This window comes from Geotrypetes seraphini, chromosome 14 (genome assembly GCF_902459505.1).
Source record: "Geotrypetes seraphini chromosome 14, aGeoSer1.1, whole genome shotgun sequence".
NCBI lineage: Eukaryota > Metazoa > Chordata > Amphibia > Gymnophiona > Dermophiidae > Geotrypetes > Geotrypetes seraphini.
This window is the reverse complement of record NC_047097.1, coordinates 71,180,806-71,205,092: the sequence shown is the minus strand read 5'-3', so window position 1 is coordinate 71,205,092 and position 24,287 is coordinate 71,180,806. Positions and strand designations below refer to the sequence as shown.

The window sequence follows — 24,287 nt, the reverse complement described above, 5'->3', positions numbered from 1 at the left end:
CATCAGTGATGTCACAATGGCTAGATTGTCCTATACTTGGCTCACTTTCACTACATTTTGTCTTCTAGAGTGGTGCAGTGGTTAAAGCTACAGCCTCGGCACCCTGAGGGTGTGGGTTCAAATCTCACATTGCCCCTTGTGACCCTGGGCAAGTCACTTAATCCCCCCATTGCCCCAGGTACATTAGATAGATAGTGAGCCCACTGCGACAGATAGGGAAAAATGCTTGAGGACATGTGGCGGAGTCTGTGGCGCAGTGGTTGGAGCTACAGCCTCAGCACCCTGGGGTTGTGGGTTCAAACCCTGCGCTGCTCCTTGTGACCCTGGGGAAGTCACTTAATCCTCCATAGCCCCAGGTATGCTGGATAGATTGTGAGCCCACCGGGACAGAGAGGGAAAATGCTTGAGTACCTGATTGTAAAACCGCTTAGATAACCTTGATAGGCGGTATATAAAATCCTAATAAAACTTGAAAAAAACAACTTGAATGTCTGGGCAAATCCAGATGTCTGGTAACTCTAGTTATAATACCCGAAAGTGGCCAGTGCTTGAATTCTTTTCCAGAAATGTTATAAATTTATACGCCAAGACTGTAGAAACCTCTTTACAATGCTATATTTTCACTTTACTGACTACTTTTAGAGAACTAGTCGATGCCTTCAACAGACAAGTTTGTTTCTAAGGTTCATATTCAGTAAGTTTTATTCAGTACAAGAACCACGTAAATAAAGAGAAGAAACTGGTTTAGCTGAAAACACATTGAACTAGTGGTGCTTCAGGGAAACCTGCAGGCAGAGGATGGCTGGGTGTCCAGGGACTGTTTTTGTATCCTTCTGGAAGGATTCAGGAATGCAGGAAGACAGCATCTCCTATCTCCAGCTGCCATTTGTTTTGGGGGTAAGGGAGGGAAGGAATGGAGGGAACACTCACTTCCTTTTTTGCTTTTTTTTTGTGAAAAGATTTCCCGTTCTCAGTGTTTCAAGTGCTTAACTCTACCCTGCTGATTCAGCAGCCCCGGAAACCACGCTTCCTCTCTCTGGATGACAATAGCAGGCTTTGCTTCCGGTGGTGGCCATTCAGAATTCAGCCAGGAAGCGGAGGAGGTTCCTGAAATAGAGAACCGCGGAATCAGATTACTTTTAGCAAAGGAGGGAAGGTTCAGAACCAGAACCTGGATTAGAATGTCAAATCCAAATGTGCAGCCTGCAATGTGCCACGAAGACACCCCCCCCCCCCCCACCACCCAACTTATGCTCACTGGAAAGGGTGTTACCAGCAGGGAACTTAACTTATTTACTGGTCTGTACTCCAGTACAGTAATACGATATATCTTACGTGACCATCTGTTTTCAGGCAGCCTGTCCCGTTGTCCCCAAGCACAGCTTTGGGACGCCGAAATGTTCCGTTTTCAGGGGCCTGCTGAGAAACAAGTACCGTAGCGAATACAGACCCCCCCCCCCCGTATCTTTTTAAAATTCTGGCGGCTGTCTCCTGTCCTGATGTCTTCCGGCAGCGGCAGAATGGCGCACCTGCTTGGTCCTGCACCGCTCACTGAATGGCTGCCATCAGTTCCCACAAGAACTGATGGCAGCCATTCAGTAGTGAGTGGTGTGGGACCAGGCGGGCACAAGAAAAGCTTAAGCTTGCCTTGTGCGCTGCTCTGCTGCTGCCAGAAGACAACTGGACGGGGGGGGGGGGGGGGTCCTGTCTTGAGGAAAAAAATGAATCGTATTATCTGTGCATATTAACTTTTAAGAATAAGTACCGGTGAAGGAATAACCCATGATATTAGCAAGTAGAGTCTTAATAACAGACATAAACACAACCCAGAAGTTATTAAGTAATCAGAAAGTCAGATAACACAGAAAAAGTGAATGAGGGATAAAATGCATGTACAGGAGGGTTTAGAGCTTAACGCGCCCAAGGATCTTTCCTCGTAACTGCAGCCTATTAGCGAAAAGTCATGCCGGAAAAGAGAAAGCTGCACGCATCTCAGTGACAATGCTGGTGATGTCACCGAAGTATGCGAGACTCTACGGTAAAATATTTCCTCTACCTCTGTGAATCCCTATTTCAGGAACCACCTTCCTGCCCTGGCTGTTTTATGAATAATCCCCATCAGTTTGACCTACGGCGCATTCCGAAAATCAATCAAAACCATTCTGTTTGACAAATTCATCTCCTAAACAGAAGCCTCCAAATGATATATTCTCCCCCTCTCTACCTCGATGGAATTTCGCTGTTCCTTTACCTAATTCTTATGTAACCCTCTCTTCTTACATCCTGTATCTTGCTGATTGTCCAGCCTTCTTCGAATGTGAACCACCTAGAAGTCTTTCGACTATGGCGGTATAGAAGAATAAAGTTGTTATTATTATTATTATCAAAAGCCCAGCACAGAGGACGTGGCCTACTGGTAGACCAATGGGCTGTGAGCAAGGAAAACCAGGGTTCAGATCCTGCTTCTGCCACTGACACATCTTGAACAAGTCACTTTAGATCAGGGGTGCCCAATAGGTCGATCGCAATCGACCGGTAGCTCGCCAAGCAAAGTGAGTCGATCATCCAGGACTCCCTTTGCCCTGGCGATCTATCGGGTCAATCAATCTTCCTCTCCCCAACGTCAATTCTGCCGTCGGAGAGGAAGTTCGGGCCAGCCAATCGCTGCCTGGTTGGGCGGAACTTCCTCTCCGACAGCAGAATTGACGTCGGGGAGAGGAAGATTGATCGGCCCGAAGCAGAGAGAGCCTAGGGTGTCGGCGGCGTCGGCTTTGGGGCCTGTTATCCATTGGTTGCGTTTGGGTCCTGTTCCCCGATGGCAGCAGCAGTGGCTTGGGGAAGGGCAGAGAGAGAGAAAGAAAGAAAGGGGGCAGGCAGGGAGACAGAAGGAAAGAAGAGAAACAGAAAAAAAGAAAGGGGGCATGAAGAGAGAAAGAAAGAAAGGTCAGGGAGAGAGGAAGAAAAAGTTGGGGGAGGGAATGAGGTGTGGAGGAGAGGAAGCATACAGGCTGAAAGAAAGATTGGATGCACAGTCAGAAGAAGAAAGTGCAACCAGAGACTCATGAAATCACCAGACAAGGTAGGAAAAATGATTTTATTTTAAATTTAGTGGTCAAAATGTGTCTGAATTTATATCTGCTATCTATATTTTAGAATATGGTCTCCTTTTACTAAACCGCAATAGTGGTTTTTAGCGCAGGGAGCCTATGAGCGTCGAGAGTAGCGTTGGGTCCGTTTTGAAAAGAACTTGTGTGTTTATTAGTGGTTGGTAAATATACAAGTCCACTATCCACCACTCGTACAAGCCAGGCTGATATTATATTAACTGCCTGGCCCTGTCTATATAGTGAAGGGGCAGAGAAAGAGCGGCAATCCACACGTAACGAGACTGATGGACACTCCTGATGAGTTTCTGTTGCTGCTCAATCAAATAGATTTGTGCAATTTTAAGAAATTGTTGAAACGTCATTTATTTTGTAAGATGAACTATGGCTATTGACGCTTCCTTGCATTACATGAATGAGATATTTTTAGATGTTGTTTGCATATTTATCGTGTAATCCACCTTGTTAAAGGCAGACTATACAATAAACTATAAATTTGTAAAAGGCCTTGATGACGTTATGAAGGGAAGTGTGTGGGGGAGGTGGGGGGAACTGTACACCTCAACCTATGACAGTGCTGAGTTTCAAATCATTTATTCACTACAACTAGGGTTACCAGAGGTCCGGATTTCCCAGGACCTGTGCTCCTTTTTGAGGCCCTGTCTGGGGGTACGGACGGCTTTTCAAAACCCGGCACTTTGTCTGGATTTTGAAAAGCTTGCCGTCAAAATCGTGTCAGGAAGGGGGCATCCGCGCATGTGACATAATTGCATCTGGGGGCGGGGCTGGAGTGGAATTGAGCGTGACACAGGCAGAACGGAGAGGAACCGGGCGAGCCTGGGGGGTGTGGGAAAATCTAGTAACCCTAAATACAACACATTATATCAAGGAATATCAGTCCATATAACATACCCTTTTGTGAATCATTTCGGACTCTCTTGTACCCGACACGGTCCATGTTTCGGCTATAATACTGAAGCCAATCTAAAATAATACATGTATAGCATAACAGATTCCTAGAAAGGCTGCCAACATGAGAATTATAAAACCAATTGTTTGATGACCTTAAGAGACATAAATAACACGAGAAGCTGAGTAACCAATAAAACCAATGATAAGATCATAGAATAAACTTAAAAAGCAAAGGGAGGGCATAGAATGGAGGCTGCATTTCGTCACGGCTACTGCAGATCGCAGACCGACTTCAGCCCTCTCGTTTTACAAAGGGCCGGTGGTCTTTCAGCCCCAATGATTTATGCCATGCCAAGTGCTAGAGGATCTATTTGCCACCACTACAACTGTTTCTCCATTAAAGCGTGTCTTTGACTCATGCATTCATTTTGCCTTCATAATCTTCAAATAATGGGTGATCGCAGCAGGCTGAAGACTTTGGGAGAGCGAGCCAAATGTCAAAAAAATGTCAGGCCACTGTCCAGAACCTGTCCAGAGGGAGCAGGTGCTAAGCTGCCTGAAGGACAAATGTGGTCCTGGATCAGGTTAACTCCATAAGGAGCTTAAACTTCTCTTACACAGAGCTGAACTTCAAGACATGATTAACCTACAAAAGCTTAGTGAGAAAATGTTCATAGCTAGACCTTGAGAGCACGGGGGAGGGGGGGGCACCCAACCTCCGCTCCCTCCCCTCCTCTGCCGCGTGTGCATGTCGCTTCCCTTCTCCCATACCTCTGTAACACTCCTGGCACAAGCAGCTGTCAAACCAATGTTCCTGTCCCATTTTAAGGACAAAATTAATGGTCACGGTAAGCATGGGACTTTCCTAGGAAACATGAAAACAAGTCCCAGGATATAAGACACTTTGGTGTTAAGCAAAATCCTTAAAATTGCACAAATTATTTTCCAAAATCAATCAACAAAATTACAATTTATGTTTCAAAGGTTTAAGCTAGATAGATCCCAAATACTACTGAAGAGTCTTTTTTTCACTTGGTTTTCTGGAATGATAACAGCTGGATTTGTTTTCTACAATTGTCCTGCCGTCCTCAGTTAAAATGCATTTAACTTGCCCAGTGAATGTCATTATTTGTAAGTGTATGAAAAATATAGTGTTTCTTTCAGAGCATATGATATGCAATAGTGGGTTCTTCAAGCCCAGCGTCCTGTCTCTAACAGTGGTTCATCCAGCTCGTAACATCCCACAGAGCCAGTCCTCCTCGCATTTTGCCAGTGATATTTCTCTTGCTTAATTAACTCTTGTTAAACTCTCTCTCTCCATCCATGGAGCTCTGCTGCCCAGAAACTATTTGAAAGGCCGCATTTGCTATACTTGCCATTAACTATGTTTTGAAGATGTCGCAGTAAAACCTTCAGGAAGCAGAACACCCAGGTCATTGTTTCAAGACTTTTTTTGTGTGGCTTTACTGTGGTTGTTAACACCACACCAGAGAGAGAGAGAGAGAGAAAGAGAAGAATTGTGACCTAGCCCTGTTTCTGCAGACTTCCTCTTGCCTTTCACATGTGGATTATGTGTATTTTGAGAGCAAAAGCTGTACTTTTGCTGATCAATGGGGCTTTATAAAAAATTACATTTCATCAGAATTCAAATTAAAATAACAAAAAAAGTTTTGTGCAGCAGTGGCTGTAAAAATGGGCAAAACAGGGGCCACATGGTCTCCAGGGTGTGCCAGCGGCAGAGCTGATAATGGGACAATATTGGATAGGTCATGTGGGTCAGTCTGTGACCCACTGACCCATGGTAAAATTACATTTACCTGCTTCCTTGAACTTGCTTTCTCTTTGGAGGTTAGTGGCCCCGATGATCACTATAGTGTGTGCCTATGGCTTGGCCCTCCTACAAAGCTCATTGGGCCGCGGTGGGGGAGGGTAGTGCTGCTGCTGGAAGCCTGAGCTCTGCTGCCTGCAGCTGAGGGAAGACAATTTACTGTGGATCCACGAAGCTGCCTCAGGAAACGCCTGCACAACTTAGCTTCGCCTGCTGGGAGAAAGACAACCATGATGAGACGAGTGAGCATGCGCAGCCCAACCCCAACGTGGACTCCCCCTCCCCCCCACTCTAGGGTTACCAGATGTCTGGATTTACCCAGATATGCCCGGACGGGTTTTCAAATCCATCTTGGAAGGGCATCTGTGCATTCATGGATGCAACATGGTGATGTCACGTGCACGTGTGACATCATTGTATTGCATCTGCCTTGTGCAGAGATCCTCCCGACGTGATCCCGAGGATGAAAACAGGTTGAGAGGGCAGGCCTGGGGGCGGGGCTATGGGTCCAGGGAGAGGCCATTCCGGTCCTCAAGAGCCGGAGCCAGGTCAGGTTTTCAGGATATCCATAATAAATATGCATGAGATAGATTTGCATCTCAAGGAGGCAGTGCATGCAAATCCGTCTCATACATATTCATTGTGGATATCCTGAAATCCTGACCTGGCTCCGGCTCTCCAGGACCAGAATTGCCAAAACAAAATGCCGGTTCTGTGCACTGGTGGCTGAGTGCAGCTGGGCTGGACCGGACCGATTGCAGGTAGGAATCCAATTGGATGAGCTACAATTGGGTGGGTCAGGGCAGTTTGGCCCTGCGTGTAAGAGTAGTGAAATATAAGTCAAGATGTCTAAGAATAACTGTAACTGCCCCAAGGGGGGGGGGGGGCGGTCTGCCCCAGGTGCAGTCTTTGTAAAGGGCACCTCTCCACCTCCTCCCTTTCTGACTTCCCTTCACTCGTACATTACAAACTTGCTGCCCGCATCGGTGCCGCCTCTCTGATGTAACTTCTGGGGAAGGGGCAGTGGCATACTAAGAGGGGGTTCGCCTCAGGTGCTTTCTTCCTCAGGGTGCTGGCCTCCCTCTTCCCCTGCCGTGCACATGCCACTGCCCTTCCCCCATACCTTTTTAATTTTGGCGCAAGCAGCCAACTTACTGCCCACGTCGGTTTCGGCACTCTTTCCTGTCACTTCTGGGACCCACAACTAGGAAGTGATGTCAGAGAGAGCATGAAAGCCAATGCAGGCAATAAGTTGGTGGCTGCTGGCACCAAAGTGAAAAAGGTAGAGGGAAGGGACAGGGCACCACCACCCACCCTCGTTACTGGGAAGGGGGAGTGCATACGCGGCAGGGGAGGTCGGGAAGGAGCAGGGGGCCATCTCATAGGTCACCCCAACATGTGGATATAAAGTATGCAAAATTTGCCAGTTGCTTAATAGGGGGGGGGGGGAGGTGAAATTGTGGCAGAGGAGTTGATGTTTGAGCAGTTTTGGGGTCATTGTGTTAGTTGCAGGTAGGGTAGCTTATGGGAGGCTGTTTAGTCTTGCCTGGGAAGATAAGCGTCCTCCATTGCATCAGATACAAGTCTATTGTGAGCCCTCCAAGAACAAAAAATACCTGCTGTGCCTTAACAGACAACACTTCAATTGCTTTCACTATAATGACCAAGTTAAGGGTATCAGGCATCCATGGCAGCCCTTTAGCTTCTCCAAATCCCCCCCCCCCTTCTGAATTAACTTCCAGGCCATAACCCCCAGCAAAACATTTAACCATTAAACTGAACGAGCATAATCACCCCCACCCCGGATACTTCTAAAAAGGGTTGCCAGATGTCCTCCCCGACATCAGGACAGCAATGTGATGATGTCACACACATGTATGACACCATTACTTCAACATCTGCATATGTGCAGACACGCTCCAGACGCAGCCCTGAGACAAGGGACTTTCAAAACCTGGACAAACTGCTGGGTTTTGGAAATCTTTCTGGATGTTGGGTAACCCTATTATAAAGATGTGTAATTGCAATTACCATTACAATAGGTTTCACATATCTAGAACATACATTGCCCTAGCTAGTGAGTGATTTGAAAATGTTCCACCCTTCCTACACTGATTTTTATTTATTTTTAGTGAGGCAGCAAGATTGATGGTTTTCCTTTCAGTGCAGCTGCTCTTCAGATGACACCGAGGACCACCTCGTCTTCCAACTGGCTAAGCTGGCCCTGCTGGAAATGAAACTGAAAACTAGCTACTTCGCAGGGTTGTAGACGTACAATGAATCAAAAATAAAACAAACTCCAATGAAAAGCAGTACTTGAATGTGGCTATTTCCACTCACAATAAATTTGATGACAAAGTGATATTTTACATTAAAAGTACTGATGGTTTGCAGTGTCACTGTCTGAACATAGTGTTTTGCTGCTATTCTTTGCCACCCAGAAGGGAGGGACTCAGCATTCGTGAATGTGTGGTGATTCCCAACCCTATCCTAGAGGACCACTAGCCAGTCAGGTTTTGGGGATAGCCCTAATGAATATGCATAAGGCAGATCTGCATTCCTATCATCTTTATTACATGCAACTCTCTTTCATGCAAATTCATTTGAGCTATCTTGAAAACCTGACTGGCTGGTGGTCCTCCAGGACAGGGTTGGGAACCACTGGCTTAGAGGATGGTTGCCGACTGCCATGTTTTTCCATTGGGGGTTCAGCATTGCCATAAGCTAGAAATAGGGTTACCTCTTTTTAGAGGACTGTGAGGATGCCTGTACAGACTTTCCAAAACCCAGCAGTTTGTCCAGGTTTTGGAAAGCCCCAAGCTCTGGCCGCATCTGAAGAGTCTCTGAGCATGCACAGATGATGGCACATGGTTGGAGGCCTTCCAGACATGGGCCAGAGCTTGGGAAAGATGAGAGCAGGCTTTAGGGGTGGAATGGGGCAAAGCCATGGATCCAAGATTTTAGATCACTAAAGTGTGTCCCAATATTTATAAAATTACTTCCATGTGCTGACATTTAGTACAATATTCAAGACACACCTGTAATCTCACGCTAAAGGGCATAATTATCACTGTGGTCAACCATTAAGATATGCTATCTTATCACTAAGTGGTGGTATTTCAGCATAAATCCCATTTTATGCAATGAGACCTAGCTACTAATAACTGGGGTTTACAGTAAAATAGCTTCCCTCTGAGATAGATAGGAGCCTATGGGAGACTTTTACAGGTTGTAAGACCTATTCCTGCGTTTTGCAGGAGTTACTGAAGTCACGGGCTTGTACAAACTGGTTTCAGTTCAGATGTTGAGATGCTAATGTGTGGCATGTGAGTGTGTAGATTTCTTGCTGTGAAGTCTCAAGGACACCAACCAGTGCTGGAAAGAACAATGAGCTATTTGACAGTGCTGAAAGCAAATGCAAGTCAGCAGGACACTCCATCCGGGAACCTAAGAACTGATAAAGTAATGCCAGACTAATGCGCTGAGGCACCGATACTGATGTACCCGTGTGAAGAATGGAAACTTCAAGAAGAAGAAAGTTCCAGAAGCTATGCCTGTCCAGGGCCCCCAAGGGAAGAATGGAGGCGTGGACTAGGAGAGGGTTAGATAGGCAATTGGTCTGCTCCAATAGGGTGATACATATTCACAGCCAGGGGAATGGTCTAAGACAAAGATACCTTCAGTATAAAACCCCCATGCTTTGGCAGAGTTTTACTTACAGAAATATGCTGGCACTGTTTGTATGAGGTTTTTTTCTCTCTGTTGTATATGTCCAAACTGATTCATTTCTGATTTGACAAATGCTGCTATAATACTTATTACTAGAATAAAAGGTTATTTGCTTTGGAATATACAATGTAATCTTGTGGGTTTTATTTTTTATTTGGGGGTGGGGATTCTTCACGATGGATCCCCAGTGAGGTAAAGTAAACAGCCTTTTACTTCACCTCCTAATAGGTCTTTTTTGTCTTAGGAAAATTACATAAAAATCAAACCTGGTTTTATACTTTGTACACTGCAAATGAAAACTTTGCCACCTTAACAGTCAAAAAATAAAGACAGGTGAAACTTAATGGATAAATACCAGGTTCCATTCATTTGTTTAAGCAACAATTAAATACAGCTGAAAACAATACATTTGGTCTTGCTAACCTGGCAGTTTTGAAAAACTGAACGCTCGATATGCAAATTAAAAGTCCTGAACACAACTTTTGTCAGCTACTGCAGTGGTGAAATCATGCAAACTCAAGAGACTGCTCCACCACCCCTGCTTATAGATGCATTGACTAGTCAGATCATTTTCTAGAATCCTACTCTTTGGGTGGCTATTATAGTGTTATAATGCAACCTTCATCATTTGCATAAGCCTGGTCTTTTAGCCATTTCTTCCACAAATGGATGCTCGAGGGGGGGGAAGCTTTTCCCTTTTTCACTATATTTCCAATGAGAGACTGAAGAACTTTATTTTAGGGTCCCATGTCCATAGGTTTAAAACAAAGTCAATTTGTTTTTGGAGCAACTTTGTATTATTCATCAAGGAACCCCCCCCCCCCCCCCGGTCAGAAGGAAACGAGTCCATAACATGATGAGTAGCACAATTCAGATTCAACTGAAAAACTAGCTAGAGGCATTCTTAAATCTGATCTTTCATTAAAGATTTGCTGAAAATGAGAATTCCTAAATAGTCCTGATTTAGGAATCAGCGATGGGTCCAACTCACTTGGGTTGGGGGATAAAGTGGCCGAGATGATCCTACAAACCTATTCTAAACATGTCCCATTCTACCTTACAAGTTGTCAATTTTCTAGAAAGTTTCTTCTCTACAGTTCTAAGGAGATTTAGATTTCTCAAACATAGTGGACAGTGGCCTTTAAGGTCCTATAAGCAGAGGCACACGAAAGCAACGGTTCAGCCTCCATAGAACCATAACCAAGAGACGCTACCCTAGTCTAAGCTCAACATCTGGGCTGCAGTTTCACGAGGACAGCTGGTAAGGGTGAAAGAGCACATTTTGATATGAAGATGTTGCTTCTCTTCATCCAGAGCAGTTTTATGACATTATTATACAGATTACCCAGCACTTTCTCTTTGACACATTCCATTTTCTCAACATACCTTTACCCTAAACAGCCGCACATCGATCAATACTGTACCTGTGCTTCCTCTAAATTTGTTGAAACAATCAATTTGTTTGTAAATCACATTAAAACAATAAAAAGTTGGTTAGAACTTGGGTACAGATAAAAAAAGAAGCAATTAAGAGTATTAAAAATTCTCTGTTCCACTGTCTTGATGCAAAGATCAGTTGGGGGACAGTGGGATCTCCTATGACGACCAGTAGAGAGTGTCATACAGGCCTCTCAGGTTTTAAAGGAATAATTGATAGTACATGTAAAGACAACATTTGGTTGGGAAAGTGGTCTAGGAATAGGATGCACTACAGCTCACCAAAGGGTCTTTCCATGTTTCTCCCACACTGCCATTTTTGGCCTATTTTCTTTTTCTATTAATGGCCATTTTTCACTATTACTCCGTAAGCACTTCCTGCCACCCATTTTGAAAGTAGTAAGGATTCATGCAGTGGTAATATACAAGGGCTAACTGGCTACCAAAAGAAATGCCCAACTCTGCCCCAACACATCCCAAACTGTGTGGCGCAAGACGCTAGGGAGGAGGAGAGGCGCCAGCTGCCTACAGGACATGCCTCTTCTCTCGTGGCCAGAGGCACATCCTGTAGGCTGTCAGACTCAGGGCCTTTGCGCATGCGTGTGACATCATCGGGTCAATGTCCGTTCATCTCCGGATGCCTTGAGTGCACAATCTACCACAGGACGGATGAACATATCTTAGGGTACTCCATTTTTAGCTGTATTAGGCACACGTTAGTGTTTAATGTGACTAAGTAAAAGGACCCCCAAGTTGTCTGTCAAGCTACAGCTTGTGCTCAGCAGAAGTTGAGAGATTCTTTTTATTCCATGATTCAGGATATGACTGTATCGGCAGCAAAGCTCAACTGTCCTATAAAAGGTACATCTTTCACGGCAGGTTCAAAATTTGCCCCAGTATTATACGAAAGGTGAAGCTCCTTTCTCTTTTGTTTGGTGGACAAGTCTGAGGCAGATAGAAAGGGAGTTTACTGTGCTAGGGCAAAGAACAAGCTCAAACTGCAAAAAAATGACTGAAACTCCAGGCCCCAGGGCCATCCCTCCCTCCAACATTTCAGAATATGCAAGAGAGATTTGAATGAATCCTGCTACTACTATAAGCAAATCCAAGTGCATTGGTGTACCTAAGGACTGAAACTTGCCTATCTCTAGGTGGTAGGGATATATGATAAACAGAAAAGCAAATGTAAAAAGAAAGGCAGACATTTGCTTTGGGTTGTATACCCACTGTCGTTAGAGGTGACAAGAGAAGTGGGGAGGAAGCTCACCTTGTAGCCAGAAACTTGGGGCTGAGATATTCCGCTCCAGAGCTGACCAAGATGGGACGCTGGTGATGGAGGGCAGGAGCAGAAGTCAAAGTCTCACTCATTACACAATAGCAACATCTAGTGACTGCATTTAGAGACGATTGCAAGGTCTTGGCTCAAGGTCAATCAAGAATGAAGGATGAAGGGCAACATGGTTAGGAAAAGAAAAGACTGACAGAAATATTATAAAATCATGAGGGGGTGGAAAAGGCAAATAGGAAATGGTTATTTACCTCCTCAGACAGTTCTAAGGACACCATTAAACTGGTAGCAAATATAGAGAACATTAGAGAAAACTTTTGCCATGCTCTGTGGAAATTGCAAATGGAATCAAGCACGAGCTAGTAGAGAAAAAAACTCATCAACAATCTGCAGAAAGGAATGGATCTGCTCTTTGGGATCCCATCAAGTGCCTTTTAGTACTTTTGGAGACAGGACATGGGGCTTGGTGGACCTTTGGTCTAACCCAGCAAGGCACATCTTATTCCCTTATCATACAGATTCAACTCAAACTAAGGAACATTATCAACCATAACTGAGGCATAGAAAACTGGAAAGCCAGTTAATCAAATTAACAGAGCTGTCTTATTACAGAGGGGTGAGGACATGAAAACTGCTTCATATACTACAATGAGGTACAACACAGAGCCAGTTCCTTCTGCAAAAGACACCGTGGCGCTCACTGGTGGGAATGCAGCTCCAGCTCCAACCTTTGCATTCACAGAAAGGTTGCAGTTCATCCAGATCTGTCTGGACAAGTCCGAGACCTTGTTACCGTTCCAGTCTGGAGGCTTCGGTTGCCATTCAGCTCTTCCGGCTAAATGAGGGCAGCTCCCAAGTAGCTTTCAAGTCTGTATCAACTGAGTAAGTCAAAAGTCCGCAGGCACTGGGTAGAGCAGCAATACGCCACAAAACTAACCGCTGTCCTCCTGGAATAAAAGGAAAGAAAAACAGGGCTGTCGCATCAATTTGGAACTGGCTGGGATTAGGAAAATGAAAGGAAGAGAAACCACCAGAATCTAAACAGATATTTTACATTTAGCTTCTAAGGCAGCTGGAGGAAGTCTTGTGCTGGTTTGATTATTTTACTTATAAATTGCTTCTATAATGCCTATAAGCCCAAAGACCATTCAGGCACTGTAGGCAATGTTCTGTCTCTGGAGGATTCAGAATCTATGTTTGAAGCTTGTAAAGACCGATTTATCTGTGTTGCTGCAGCACGACAGAGGGTAAAGCTAGTTCCGAGCATGAAAAACATTCTACCTTTGACTTATGTTTATATAAATGGAGGCTGTTAGTTATGCCAGACACACATAAGAACTGCTGCTGCTGGGTCAGACCAGTGGTCCACTCACATGGCGGCTCTAATCTATTCTGGCCACACTCCAGCATCAATGTACACCATGAATTCTACCACAAAGGATCTATGGGTTTAACAGGGCCACTTTTACACAAAGCCCAGCCACACTGTAGTCTGAAGAACATCTTCTAGTTCATTCTTCCACATTACCTGTGGTTTTCCCCGGACCACCCTTTCCATGGTCTGAACCTTGCTAAATGGGACTGCCCTATTCAGTCGCTCCTGATCAAGTGCTTCTATGACCTTGAGGGTCTCTTCTTGGACCAACAGCATCCTCCTCTCTACTCCTTTTCCTATTGGTCAGATTCTGTGTTTCACTTACTATCTTCCTTCCTCCTCAAGACCCATGCCCTAGGCAGCTTTATGTTTACTAATATCTGTTGTTATCACCTGATGAATAAATGTACAGTGTTCCCCCGCAAATTTGCAGTTTGAGAACTCATTCATTCACGGTCTGCTCCGACCGCCTCTTCCTGTAGTAAAGCCAGGCTACACCAATCAGGAGTTGCGTGTCAAAGCAGCTCCTGATTGGTGTAGCCCAGGGATCTCAAAGTCCCTCCTTGAGGGTTTTTGGGATTTCCCCAATGAATATGCATTAAAAGCAGTGCATGCACATAGATCTCATGCATATTCATTGGGGAAATCCTGAAAACCCGACTGGATTGCGGCCCTCAAGGAGGGACTTTGACTTTACTACAAGAAGAGGCAGTCGGAGCAGACCACGAGTAATTTTCTTCACCCACCAACACTCCAGCTGCCCTCTCCTGCCTTTTGACAGGCGAAAAACCACATTTGCAGTTTTTCCAAATTTCAGGGGAGTACTGTAGAAGATAATGTACAGAGCTATAATAAAAAAAGAAGAAAAGAACACAAGAGAGGCAGAGGAAGATAAGAATGCCAATTAGCCTTTACTGTGTGGAACGTCCAAACTTAAGCTTTGTTACCATTTTATAAAAAACTAGTCTTTAAGCCCGTTACATTAATTGGCACTAGAGCAGATGTCTGGGTTTTTTTGTTTCTCTCTCCTTGGACGCTGTCTGTCTGTCATTCATTCTGTCTGTGTCTTTCCCTGGCCCCCCTGCCTACCTATATTTCTCTGTTGCACCATGCCTGCCTGTCTCTCCATGGCCCCCTTCTGTCTCCCCCCCCTCCCAGAACAAAGCATGATTGTTTTCTGCCCAACACACCCCTTTCCCTCTCCCCCTTTTGTGCCATGCCTGCGTGCTCCGTGGCCCCCTTCTGTTCCCCTCTGACGATTGCTGTCTGCCCCCTCCCCCCAAAGCAGCCCCCTTTCCCTCTCCCCCTGGTCCCCTGTTGTGCAATGCCTGCCTGCCCCATGGCCCCCTTCCGTTTCCACCTCCCCTCCCATTCTTACCCTCCCTCCATTCCTCAAACTGGAGCTGGGTTGCATCGTTCACGTCTCAGCCCAGATCTCCTCCTTCATGGCGGTGGGTGGGGCTGCAGGAAGACCGAGTGTGGCGGCAGCGGCAACCCCGACTCTTTCAGCACCATGTCGGGAAGGTGGAGAGCAGCCTGTGAGGTTCGCTACAGCGGCTGGCGAACCTCAGCAGGCCGCTTTGAAGAGTAGCGGCAGCGGGAGGGAGGAGTCGCTGGCACACGTGCCAGCTAGCGCAGGCGCCTTGAGGAGTGTCACAGAAGCACACCCCACGCCACCAGGACTCACGATCATTCAACAGCGCATGCGCGCTAGGGTTTTATTATAAAAAATAGTAGTATTGTATTATGCTATTTAATCACCATTGCTAAAATAAAGCACTGGAATCTTATTTTATTTTTTCTAAAAGATAATAAAATAGTACATTTTTTGACTAGCTTTCGATGACAATATCACCTTCTTTGGGTCAAAAATGAGCAAAAGATGGCAAATATCAAGAGTATATACTCCTGAAAAATTTGAAATTCAAGGACTCGCCTAGTAGCTACTCCCCAGATGCACTCCAGCTGACACACAGTACTTCGAATCTTGGTACATGTTATTTTTTTCTTTCAGTGGTTTTATCAACTGCCTTCTCAAATCCTCCAGCGAACGCCAATAAAATAAATTCCAAGAAGCTCACTGTGCCAGATCCCAGCCTTGGCGTCAACTGAATCAAAAGCCCAGAGGAACCTGTCTCAGCAGCACCCTCTGCTGGCTTGGAGACCAGAACCTCATTGAGAAGTCAAATCCAGGTGTCCCACACCCAGGTTGGCTCTAATCCTCTACTTTTTCTAAGCACAAAGAGGCACAGTGAGGTAGAAATGTCCAGTTGAAACTCCAGTGAAACTGCAAAGCCTTATCAAAATAGGAATTTTTCACCTTTTTTAAATAATGCAACCTTTACTGCTACAGAAGTGAGTGTGGAGTGAAACAGGCTTTCAACGCTCCAGTGTACCAACAGTGAACCATCTGTAGTGTTCTTTGCACTAGAAAGATAATGCTTCAGTTCTAGATAATGATGGAACCTAAAACCTCATGAACTTATGAAGGGAAACGATAGAAAAGCAGCTTTATATTTAAAAAATGCTTAAAGGTTCTCTCTGATTCTCTTTTAACAGCTGTTTAATGAGTTCACACAATTAAAGCAACCTGAAATTTTTGCTTCTCTTGAAAAATAACTACCGATAATTCTGCTTTTGAAAAGGCTTTGAAAGTCTGCACCCTTCACAAATAAGTGAAATTCAGTTTTATCCAACAGAAAATATAGTGCAGATAGACACAGGAACTTTTTTTTTTTAATATACCAACAGAATGAGTCAAACATAAAAATAGTCACATTCTTTTATATGAGGGTTCTTCAAACAGCTTCTGCACTTTCATATTTTTAAGGGAAATGGCTGGGGCGGGAAAAGTGGTAAGAGGGTGTGTCATACAATGTCATGTGACCTGTCAGTCAGGCAAGCCAGCTCACCTTGCAGGTAGTGATGTCATTTGCTTTTGAGATATTTAATAATGTTGGAAACATTTTGAAGATCTCTCATATATTTTTATATAGTGTAGGCATACGTGTGTGTATGCAAGCGCATGTATTTTAAATTTATGTTACAAAATTCCAAAATCAACTTAGACAAAAAGTCTCTTTGCAGATGACATGAAGATTTGCAACAGAGTGAACACCCCAGAGGAAACAGAAAACATGAGAAGAGATCTGTGAATGCTAGCACGTGTCCTGAAGTGATGTAAAAGGGCGAGCCAGGACCAACATGGGCATGCTACTCACGCCAGAGAAGTTGAAAAGGTACGGGAAAAGGCAAGGCGGGAGAGAGGTGTTATGCCCTAAGGAAGACCACGCCCGGGGAGGACCGCCCTACCCCCCTTACTATGCCGTGAGCGTGAGACTGTCAATCTCAGGGATGGGTGTTGACGGGTGTTAGGCAGGAGGAAGTGGACATCTCTCCTGCCAATCTTGGGGGGGGGGGGTGTCGGCAAGATTATTTCCCCCCAATCAGCTGAGTAGGCAAGACTCCCAGAAGCCACAGTTTTAGGGGTGTGTGCAGCAAGATTATTTCCCCCCCCATCAGCTGAGTCAGCAAGACTCCCAGAAGCCACAGTTTTGGGAAGTCCTGCCACCTCAGCTGATCGGGGATTCCCGTGCTGCTATCAGCTGATGGCAAGGGATCCCTCAGCAAAGATAGGTGGATGAGCCGTCAACCTTTGCGATCAGGCAGGTGCGATTCTCTAATTGGTGCTGGTTGACATGGGCACTGGTTACAGAACTTGGGGGGTAAGGTGTCTGTCCTTTCAGGTAGACATGATTCTGCATAGGACGCCAGTACCCAATTCTCAGCCATTTCTTATAGCGTCCTAAATAGAATCGGGCCCTTTGGCTCCACAATATTTAGTGGATTTAATTGCTCTTTCAGTAGATAGGTTAGATCATTCCTCTCGTAATCAGTCTCCATTGGCAAAACTGAATTTTCCTTATGTAAGGTTACAAAACCCAGTGCAATTTACCCTTGGTGCAGCCCTGCCATTGGCGTCTCTCTCAAGGGAAAGAGTTTGGGGTAGACAATGGTAAACATAGGCTGGCTGCAACGGTGACAGTGTCCCAGCGGGCACAGGAGAAGCTCCAAGAGACTTCTAGGTAATGAAATTGGAGACATGAAGTTCAAATCTGAAAAAGAAAAAGAGGCTTCATATTTCTTTATTTCTTCACAGACACGAAACAATTTCTTCACAGACACGAAACAATACATATTAAACAAGAGCACTTAAAATGTTTTTGCAAATCTTTGCTTACTCCTTCCCTGGATATGGTATTTGGTTACAACATATTATCTTACAAAGCTCTTACGTTTCTGGGCCGAATCACCCTCATCCTAACAGAGAGCTCATAGCAGATCGAACATATACACTCGTTATATCTCAGATAAGTAAAAGGCACAGTAAAGACATATCAATTCAGAAGTAATACAACACAGAAGTACATGTAAAAGATGGCAGGAAGGCCAAATGATAGCTGGGATGGTTTAAAGAGGAAATGAAGAAAACTTTTACAGGTAGAGGATCATTTTCCAAAAAAAGAAAAAAGGATACGAGTGAAGAGAGCAGTTCAAGCACTGGCAAGTTAGATGCAAAGAAACTGACAAAAATAATTTGAAAAAAAGCTTGCCATGCAGTCAAAAACTCATAATAAAAACTTTTCCAGGTACATTCAAAGCAGGATGTCTATAAGGCAGTCAGTTGGTCTATTAGGTGATAGAGGATGCAAAAGAGGCAGTCAGAGAAGGCAAGGCCATAGTGGACAGATTGAAGTATCTGCTTTAGTCTTTACTGAGGAAGATGTTGAGAGAGCTACTCCGGCCAGAAATGGTATTCAATGGTGATGAAATAAGAGGTACTATGACCTGGATTGGTCACTGTTGAGAAACAGGAAACTGGGCTACATGGACCACTGTTCTTAAGATGTAATAGGGCAAATTAACGAAGAGTAGCAAATCATCTGGATTGGATGGTATACAGAACTGAAAATTGAAACGGCAGTTTTACCATTAGTAATGTGTAACCTAATCATTAAAATCCTACAGCACCTGAAAATTAGAAAGTAGCCAATGTTCTAGGGATGATCTAAGAAGCTACAGATAGCAAGCCTGAGTCAGGACCAAGCAAAATAGTAAAAACTATTATAAAGAATGGGGTTTGGAGGCGAGTCCTGCTTCACCAAGCTGATACTTTCGTTTTTGAAGGCATGAAGAGAAGTGAGGCAGTCAATAGAATGTACCTGGATTTTCAAAAAGCATTTGACAAAGTATACAATGAGATTTGCAGCAAATAATTTACATCAATATGCTCTAATGTGGTAGAACACTTTTGTAAATATATTCCTCCTTTGGTCCCCCATGTACTAAAATTGTAAGTTGATGGAAGAACGGGCAAAACTTTGAATTCAGTCATTCCCTTCATTGGTTTTGAAATATCACCTTTTCTTTGAGAACATTAAGGTGGTTTGCAAAGTGGGAGAGGGAAAATATGATGGAGATGTTTAAATACCTAAATAGTATAAATGCGCATGACGCAAGTCTCTTGAAAGGAAGCTCTGGAATGAGAAGGCATAGGATGAAGTTAAGAGGTGACAGGCTCAGGAGAAATCTAAGAAAATACATTTTTACAGAAATAATAACAACTTTATTCTTCTATACTGCCACAGTCAGATGACTTCTAGGCGGTTCACATCGAAGAGGGCTGGACAAAATCAGCGAATTACAGAATGCAAAAAGTGAGGGTACAACATATTACACAAGAAATAGACAGAAGGAAAATATAAATTTAGTGTGGCTTCTGTTTAGGTGATGAATCTGTCAAACAGTACGGTTTTAATTACTCTCCGAAAAGCCAGGACTGCTTGCTTGAAACATGAAAGATCTGTCCAAAAAGGATTTGTATTTGCAGCCGGTGATCCTTGGGTAAGCAAATATGTTATAGTTTCTGGTTGACCGTGTGGGTTGTGTAGTACGAAATGTAGTAGAAGATAGGAAGCGTGGTAGATGCGTGGAATAGGCTCCCGATAGACGTGGTGGAGACAAAGACTGTCTGAATTCAAGAAAGCATGGGACAGGCACGTGGGGATCTCTTAGGGAGAGGAGGAGATAGCGGATGGGCAGACTGGATGGGTCATTTGGCCTTTATCTGCCATCATATTTCTGTTTCTATGTTATACTGACAGAGGAAGCAAATGTCAAGGAAAAAGACATAGTACCAAAATTAAGGGAATCTACAGTAGTTTAAAAAAAAAAAAAAAAATAGGAAATAGAATCCAGGCAAGAAGACTCAGAGTACAATGTTGACAGAACAAATATAGGAAAGAGGCCAGCAAAATGTCTTGTAACTTGAAAGAATCAGGTAGACTTGGAGCCAAGCCAGAGTTACCTAGATCAGAAATCCTGAACTAGAGTCATTACTGGAGAAAGGCGAGAGGTCAGTGCCAAGTCTTTAGGCTGTTCTAGAAGATGGTAAATGGCAGCTAGATCTTAAATGCTGAAGAATGGAAGTCCAGAGAGTAGGGGGCCAGGTAAAGTGCAGGGGTGAATAGATTCTGAGCTCCTGATGCATTTGGCTTCCAAGTCAACGGGAACCAAGGCTATAAACAAAAGGTCAACATCCCCAACCCTATCCGGTGGCTGATGGGCAGCCTAGGTCCAACCTATCAAAAATTTGGTTTATTAGTGTGTGCTAAACTGCTTTAATGCACACTAATCAACTTAGCATGCCTTGATTCGTCAGTAAGTGTATATGAAATCAATTTATTGTCCATTAAAAGTTCTCTATTAACAATCAATGTGTGAAACAAGATGAAAAACATCTAAATCTCAGGAAAAACTTGTGCCATTCTTTTAAAGGTTTTTTTTTTTTTAACATGCAACAGAAAACCAAAACCTTATCAATTCTTCTAAATTACCTTTCAAAAACCTGCTGAAAGCATTGTACAGTGTCCTCATGGTTAACTCTTGCAAAGGCAGGACAGAATCTACTGCTGTCCCTATGGATTTTACCTCAGCTGGGAGGAAAACACTTAATTGTCCAGATGAGAAAGATAGCAGCTTCATCTCGGAAACATGAATAGGAGAGCCGCAGCTGGAAGGAAAGAAAGTGGTAGAAAACAGTAAGAAAAGCGAGGATGAGTTAACTAAAAGGAGAAAGGCTAAAACTTAAAACTGGACACCAGTAAGAGGGGCACAGAGTTCTGGCCACAAATATCACCCCCCACTTTTTTTGACCCACATCAGATGCACGTTTGCGCTTTGTATTTATTGACTGAATGATATTAAAGTAAGAGAGTAATTATGATGTACAGGGCAGGGTTTATTTAGACCTTCTGGTCTGGTGCTAGTCATCTATGAATACCTGCCCGGGGCCTTGGAAATTTGAGCCCCTACTGAAATTCCCTTATTCTTTCGATTAAATTTATAGCGCGGGTCCTATCCTGATATTGGGTAAAACAAGGGTTTTTTTAATCAATTTTTCGATTAGAGATTTTTCATGGTATTGGTAACATTTTTTGGTTTTTTTGAAGCCTATTCCACAAATATCACCACCAGGAAATCTTACTAGAAAGGTGGTCTTTCCCCCCCCCCCCCTAAATTTCATGCAATGATCCAGGAACCAAGTGACCTGCAGGACATCTGTCTCGCCATGCTCCTGACTGCTTAATCTACATTATTTTTTAACATGCCATTCCAAATAACATTCAAGAAATCAGTTACAAATAAATGTCTAAAAAAGAAGAATCAACTCGTATGGGCACAACATCAAACACCATAAAGCCAAACCAAGGTGACACTTCTAGAGGAGACGCAATTTACAGGACCTGAGCACCTTATGATCAGAATACTTAAGAGGAAATTTTAAAACAATCCAGGAATGTAAGACCTTTTGAAGATATAATGAACTATTTTGACACCAACTTGACAAACGTAAAAACCTGGGTCTCCTGTCACATTATAAACCATTAAATTATTCAAATTACCCATCTATATCTCCCCTTCCCCAGAAAGCTTTTATGTTTCATTTATATATTTTAATATTGCCATCTTTTCCTCATGTTGCCCACTGGCAATGTACTAACTTAGTCCAATACAAAAGATATCATTTTATTTCTCTTATTTTGGTTTTATCTAAGCTGACCACTACAGCAAATGCGCTACTTTATCCAAATACATTTCAGTCACTGAGAGCTTACAATTTAAATGGGAGATAAAGTGATTTGGGCAAAGTCAAAAGGCGCGTCAGTGGGGGACGTGGGATTTGAACCCACAAAAGCCTCACTGAATTTGCAGACAGTAACATACAGAGAAGCTAAGAAGGAAGAGCCAAGAGACCATTTTCTCAGGTCATCATATGAAAAGCAGCTCTTCTTTATTGCAGCCTGGCTTCCGAGAGGCGACTGTTCCTCTTTGCAGTGGATTATGCTGGGCCTGCTCATCTACTTTTCGTTCAGCTTTGTGTTACCTTCTGTAACAAAGGCTTTGAAATGCATTTCGCTGCTGGCTCTTCATGGAAAGATTGGTCTGAAATTATTTCATTGGGATTTGTTAGTGGAAGGTTTTGTTAACTGGTTCAATTGTGAATTCAGAGGATTACTCTAAATTAATTATTTACAATGTAAATTTCATTGTTCGGCCGAGGTGTTTAAGGTCCCCTATTAAGGACTGACTGAACTTTAAAGTTTTCCAGGTTCCTATTTCTGTGGTGCTCTGAAAAATGTGTCACTGATTATACATCAGCTTGGCACTAGAGCAGGGGTCTCAAAGTCCCTCCTTGAGGGCCGCAATCCAGTCGGGTTTTCAGGATTTCCCCAATGAATATGCATGAGATCTATGTGCATGCACTGCTTTCAATGCACATTCATTAGGGAAATCCTGAAAACCCGACTGGATTGCCGGACTTCCTGATTTATGTGGAAGACCGAGACACACTTTTGGCAGAAAGGAAGATACTGTGGGTCATGAGACTCCTGCCTCCATAAACCTGAAGAAAGGCCCTCTGCACAACACAGCCTGCAGTACGAAGAAAGACTGGGCAAACTGCAGCTCTATACCCTGGAGGAGCGCAGAGAACGGGGTGACATGATTGAGACATTTAAGTACGTCACTGGTCGCGTCGAGATGGAAAACGATATATTCTTTCCCAAGGGACCCTCGGTCACAAGGGGGCATCCCCTCAAACTCAGAGGGGGGAAATTTAGTGGTGACACGAGGAAGTATTTCTTCACGGAAAGGGTGGTAGATCACTGGAACAAACTTCCAGTGCAGGTGATCAAGGCCACCAGCGTGCTCGATTTTAAGAATAAATGGGACATCCACGTGGGATCCCTACGAGGGTCAAGTTAAGGAACTAGGTCACTAGCACTCAATGGGGTGGGTCAATAGAGTGGGCAGACTTGATGGGCTGTGGCCCTTTTCTGACGTCGTCTTTCTATGTTTCTATGTTCTGAGACCCTTCTTGCTGAGGTGACAGCCACCAGAAAAACTGTCTTAATGGTAAGTTCTATCAGAGACACCTTTTGCAAGGTCACATACTGAAAAAATGCAAAACCATATTGAGGTTCTAAATCGGGAATGGCCATTGCATAGGAGGATGTAGCCACATCGCTCCCTTCAAAAATCATGTTACATCAGGATGCGAAGCTAAAGAAACTTTTTCCACTCGAGCCCTAAAGCAAGCAAGGCCTGCCCCCTGTATTTTAAGAGAAGCAACCACCAGGCCTTTTCTAGGCCATCCTGAAAAAACACTAGGACCACCCACAGCACAGCCTGAAAAGGCTCCACATTCTGCTTAGCACACCAGCTCTGAAAAGTCTTCCAAGCGTTAGCATAGGCCGCAACAGTCGCTGGTTTCTTAGATCTTTGGAGAGTAGCCTGTGAAAGAAGAGTTGAATGAAGAGGCAGTTTGAGACATTGATTCTTCTGTAGATGGACCAGATCTGCAAACCACAGCCAATGCAGTCAATCTGGGCAACCAGGGTCACTATTCTTCAAATGAGAGAGAGTGGCTAAAAAAAACCCCAAAACAAAACCTTAAGCAAAAGGCTATTAAATGACTAAACCCAGTCCACCCAATATTATGCTATCCAATATTCCCCCAGAGAGCTAAACTAAGCATTTCCTCCATGATACAGTCTGTATGAATGCTCTGTTTGCATACTATTTTGGGTTTCCTTTTACTGTTTGCTTTCTTCCATGTAATTTTGCAAAGCTTTAAGAAAAAGAAATGCAATTCAAAAAAGTGTAGAGTTAGTTGCTAATTTTAAGTCTAGATTAATATTTAAGCCTCAGTTTAAATGCAGGAATTTCACTGTACTCTTTTGACCGCCAGATATGACCTATTTTCCCTTTCCATTCCTGCGTAATACAGACTAGGTAGACGAAAAGACAGAAACCTATGTGGCAGTTTTAATAAAAGGATGAAAACCATCTTCCACAAAGCCTTAACTGAAAGGGTGTAAGAGGCATTTAAGTATTTAAGAAGGGTACTGAAATAATTGTCATTTAATGATCTAGAAATTCAAGCCTCAGTGGCTGCCTGCTGGTCAACAGAAAGGTTGAGTTTCAACCGCAGAAGGGGCAAAGGCTATGTGGAAGAGAATGAAGGCCCAAGGAAGAGAATGAAGAGCTCAC

The 24,287-nt window shown here is 43.9% G+C and overlaps 1 protein-coding gene across 1 annotated transcript in view; it reads right to left on the bottom strand.

Moving 5' to 3' along the window:
* Positions 1 to 9,913: 9,913 nt before the first annotated feature.
* LRRC28 (leucine rich repeat containing 28) overlaps positions 9,914 to 24,287 on the bottom strand; it is a 50,397-nt gene continuing 36,023 nt past the window's right edge. Inside the window, exons 8-10 of the mRNA XM_033920550.1 lie at positions 20,570 to 20,745; positions 17,629 to 17,788; positions 9,914 to 13,245 (exon numbers count right to left, since the gene is read on the bottom strand). Of these exons, the coding sequence (XP_033776441.1) occupies positions 13,173 to 13,245; positions 17,629 to 17,788; positions 20,570 to 20,745 (409 nt within the window). The 3' untranslated portion in view covers positions 9,914 to 13,172. The remainder of the gene's footprint in view (positions 13,246 to 17,628; positions 17,789 to 20,569; positions 20,746 to 24,287) is intronic.